At 44.7% G+C, this 5,067-nt stretch overlaps 1 protein-coding gene across 1 annotated transcript; it reads left to right on the forward strand.

Moving 5' to 3' along the window:
- Nucleotides 1–2,494: 2,494 nt before the first annotated feature.
- On the forward strand, nt 2,495–4,516 carry LOC121002597. Its single transcript, XM_040434041.1, is given in 3 exon segments — nt 2,495–2,733; nt 2,735–3,546; nt 3,549–4,516. Coding segments are annotated over 3 exon segments (2,019 nt in total).
- The last annotated feature ends 551 nt before the right edge of the window (nt 4,517–5,067 follow it).

Genomic DNA, 5,067 nt, shown 5'->3' on the forward strand with positions numbered 1-5,067 from the left:
TACAGTCCTCAAACCAGATTGAAGCAGATCGAAGATATCAGGACCACACAGAGGAGAAGCCAGCTGCTGCAGACAGAACCAGGACCAGGTGAGCTGCGGGCGGGGAGGGGGGGGGGGGGTCACCGAGATGTAGCTTCGCTTGTGTTGTCAAAAAATCCTTGCACAGGCTCTGGTCACGTCCACGTGACAGGGCCGGTGCAAAGAGTCCCACAGTACATAATGTGGGCAAAATATACCTACTTACATAATATTCCCAATAAATACATTTTTTTTTTTGTGAAAAAAGGCTATTTTACATTTTTATTAGTGATACTCTAAGGTGCCAGGGGGTGTACCCTGGCATTTTTATTATGGTACACCACCTGGCACCATTTTCCACATAAAAATAAGTTTATGTATTGAGAATGTTATGTAATTAGGTATATTTTGCCCACATTATGTACTGTGGGACTCTTTATTTATTATATAAAAATATAGGGGACACGTACTGTGCTGTAAAAATATTGCTATTGCCAAAGTCAGGAGGTAAGCAGGGTGGCCACCTCCAGGCTCTATCATTGTGCCACTCTTTGGCCTTCTCATACTGCCGCCAACTCCTCACTCTGTCATTTTGCCTCTCGGTGGCCTTCTCCTGATGCTGCTGCCCTGAACTCCAGACTCTGTGCTTGTGCCACTCGGTGGCCTTCTCCTGATGCTGCCAACTCCAGACTCGGTCAATGTGCCACTTGTTGGCTTTCTCCTGACACTGCTGCTGCTGACGCCAACTCTAGACTCTGTCATTGGGCCACTCTGTGGTCTCCTCATGCTGATGCCAAATCCACACTCTGTCATGCTGCCGCTTTGCGCCTACTTAATTATATTTGGGGGCGGGGGGCATTTCCAAATTTAAACCTGGACTCCAGGTTGGACCTGGAGAGATGTCAGGCATTTAGAGCCCTCTCTGTGGGCACCCATCCCACACCCTGGGAAAAAGTCTATGGGTGTACCAATTTGCCTTAGACTTTTTCTAAGTGCAGGGCGCGCTATAAACAGCACAGGAAGTGCATTAACTGTAGGCAGGATATTATAGCTATGTAAATGATAAAGTACATGGAAGACAGACCATATTGGTATTCAGGTTAAATTGCCTGTATTCCGCCCAGGTCCCCTGTTCTGTCCGCCCAGCTCCTCTTGATTGATGCCACTGTTCCCTGCATCGTTGGCGAAATCCCGCGCCTGCGCCGTTCACTTCGGTCTTCGGCGCAGGCGCAGTGAGTGAATGATGCGATCCTGGTGCCGGCTTCCTCACTGCGCCTGCGCCGACTACGTCACAGTGAGGATCGCATCATTCACTCACACTGCGCCTGCGCCGAAGACCGAAGTGAACGGCGCAGGCGCGGGATTTCGCCAACGATGCAGGGAACAGTGGCATCAATCAAGAGGAGCTGGGCGGACAGAACAGGGGACCTGGGCGGAATACAGGGTGAGTGGACGGAGCCTCTAGGTGCTGATTTTATGCCCACATAGCACCTAGAGGCTCATTAGCATATAATAAAAGTGCTTTTTTAACAAAAACGGCTGCAGGGACTAACATTAGAAACATACTGTTATGTAGTGCTGACATGGGCGCATCGCTAATGTCAGTCAGCTACATAACAGTATTTCTGGTGGTAGAAACCCTTTAAAATGGCCCTAGCCCAATGATTTTAGCATAATTCAAGTTGCCTTGCCAGCCTGAGCCTGCTATTATTTTCTGTCTGCCGACACAAAACAATCTGGAAGTGCTCCTCCTGAGACCAAGCTCTGGATCCGCCACTGCGGGTGGGTGCTCTGACAGGTGTGTTGTGTGCTACATGTGCCGTACGGCGGCGCAGCCCCTCACTCACACAGAGAGCAGCACACGGGGTCAGGGGTGTGTGACTGGAGCCGAGGCTGCGGGCGGCAGTAGGGAGTTTGTGAGATTGGAGTGGGGTCCGGATACTGGTGTTAGGGGGAGTTCTGGGGGGGGGGAAGAATGCACCAAAGTGTAGCTTTGCTTGTGTTGGCAAAAATACTTCCACTAGACCTGCCACTAGCACCCCCCATTCCCATCGGCGATCTATCTGCTAGCACCTCCAACAACCCCCCCCCCCCCCACAAAGTTAAACCAAACGACAGTGTATGATATGGTTTATCCATACCATTAGCAAAATATGAGAAGCACAAGAGACAAATTATATGTTTTCATGCTGTCCTTTTTTCAAATGGAATTCAGAAAGCAAAGTCTGAATTCCTAAGCGAATATTCCACCATGCCACATGGAGTGCATAAGTCAAAGAGGCCAAGTGGATTCCACCAAAGGAGAACAAAAGAAGCAAAAATTCAAGCAATCAAAACCCTTGCTGGATCCATGCTCAAGTATGTCAAAAGACCAGATGATGGCCAGGGTTCATCAAAAGACACTCCGCCAATTGAGCAAGCTGATTCTTTTGATGCTTTTGCTAGAAAGCTTTCTGCAGAGGAGCAAGAAGTGTAAATGGCAGAATCTGAAGAAGAGCAAGGAGGGCAAATAGAAGAATTTGAAGCAGAAGAGCAAGGAATGGAAATGACAGAATCTGAAGCAGAAGAGAGTGCTGAAAGTGACTCAAGCCATAGTCCGTATACTATGAAAGACATGACTGCAGTTACGGAGAAAGATTTGCAAATTTTATCTGATGTGTCCTTCTGGGAGATACCGGTTCCAGATCATTTTCGGGTAGAAATTGTGAAAAGAGGAAGATGGTCCTTTTAGTGTCACCAAAAGGCCAGATGAAAAAGCTGCATCAAAGGGAGAAGTGCGCCAACTTTCAAAAGTGTGGTTTTACAAGGTCATGCCAAATGGAGAGAAAATTCTGAGGACATGGATGGTTTACTCACCTGTCAGCGGGAATTTATATTGCTTTTGTTGCCGACTCTTTACCAGCTGTACTACAGATACAACATCCAAATTTGTCACTGGGTTTCAGAAGTGGTGGAAACTGAGCCCAAAGGTATATAATCATGAGACATCCGAAGAGCACTTATACTGTCTGGAAAAGTGGAAAACTTTGGCAGCAGAACTGAGGCTGCATGAAACCATTGATGCCCAAACTATTTCTACGATGGAGACTGAGAAGAAAAAGTGGAGGGACATTTTGCACAGATTGCTGGATATTACATTTTTTCTTGCCAAGCAGAATCTGGCATTTCGTGGTCACAAGGAAGATGAGTCTTCTTTGAATAAAGGGAACTTTATGGTTGAGATGCTTTCCAAGTATGATCCGGTACTGAAGGAACACCTAATTAAGTTAAAGCAGCACACCTGTAAAGTTAACATGTCTGTCTCCTATCTTTCTCCACAAACTCAGAATGAGTTTATAAGTGTCCTGGCAAATCATGTGAAGGCGAAGATTGTAACGGACATAAAGTCTGCAAAGTACTTTGGCATCATGTTTGACAGCACGCCTGACGTATCGCATACTGATCAGATGTCTGAAGTGATCAGATATGTACACATCACCAACAGGAAAGTTGAGGTAAAATACGTTTTTTTAGGATTTTTCCCTTTAAAGGGAAAAAAGCTGCTGACCTCAGTTCTGACATTCTTCAAAAATTTGAAAGTGGTGGACTCGACATAATGATGTGCCGCTCTCAGGGTTATGATAATGCTGCTACTATGGCTGGAATCCATGGAGGTGTACAATCCATTCTGAAGGGGAAAAACAGGAAGGCTATTTTTAATGGATGTGTGGACCATTCCCTTAACTTCTGTGGTCAGCACTCTTTTGCTCAAAATGCATCTTGCGTGACCTTTTTTGGAACTCTGCAGACAATGTTTTCTTTTTTTGCTGCTTCCACCCATCGATGGGATGTGTTAATTGACCATGCTGGAGTGTCAGTAAAAAGACTATGCACAACACGCTGGAGTGCTCATTATGCTGCAGTTAAGCCAGTAAAAGAAAAATTTGACATGTTCGTGTCGGCACTTGGAGCTCTTTGTGAACCATGTGAAAATATGGACACAAGAGGAGCAGCACAAGGTCTTCTACCTGCTGTCTGTGACTTTACTTTTCTATGCTACCTGCACTTCTGGTCTGATGTACTGAGGGAAGTTAATGATGCACAGCAGTACCTGCAGACTAAGGGCTTAAGTCTCGATAAAGTGGTGACAAAGCTTGAGACACTAAGACTTTTTCTGTGTGAGGAGCGCAGTCACCTCGTCGAAAATGCAATTCAGCAGGCACTTTTAAAAGCTGATGAATATGGAATTGCAGTAGAGAGAAGAACCAGGTTCAAGAAGAGGATGGCAGGGGAACTGGCAAGAGATGCTGGAAGCCCAAGTCTGCAAGAAGAAAATAAGAGGGTGATGTTTGAGTGCATTGGTCGCTTTCATTTGGAACTACAGACCAGATTAAGAGCCATCATGGAAGTAGCAGGCATGTTTGAGGCTGTTCAAGCAAAGAGTCTCATATCTGCCACTGAAGGAGAATTAAAGGTGTCCATTCCAAAACTGACCAATTTCTATGATGAGGTATCGTAGAGTGAGCTGTTACTGGAGATACCAAGGTTCAGAAGACACCTAAAAGCAGCAAAGTTGGACCTAGAAGAAGTCAAAGATTGGGCAGCTTTACAAGTTTTGACCTTCATAGCTGAATGGGATTTTATTGAGTCTCTCCCACACCTTTCACTATGTCTGAAATTATTCCTCACAATCTGCGTATCTGTGGCTTCGTGCGAGAGGAGCTTTTCAAAACTTAAACTTATCAAAAATTATCTGCGATCTACAATGGGAGAGTCTAGGCTTTCCGATCTTGCACTGTTGTCAGTTGAAAGCGAATTAGTGCAAACCATTGATTTTGATGAAGCAATTAATAGTTTTGCAGCTTTGAAGGCCAGGAAAGCAAAGTTCTGAATTGATTGAGATGTTCTTTAAGTGCACTTGTATTTGTTCCTGTTCAATTTTCTGTTATTTAATTATTTATTTATTTATTAGTCATGTTGAATTTTGTGTTATTTAATTATTTATAATTTTATCCTGTTAAATTTTGTGTTGTAAAACGTTATTTGTTCAGTAAAGGGGTTGGATTTAAA

Source organism: Bufo bufo, chromosome 5 (genome assembly GCF_905171765.1).
Source record: "Bufo bufo chromosome 5, aBufBuf1.1, whole genome shotgun sequence".
NCBI classification, from domain to species: domain Eukaryota; kingdom Metazoa; phylum Chordata; class Amphibia; order Anura; family Bufonidae; genus Bufo; species Bufo bufo.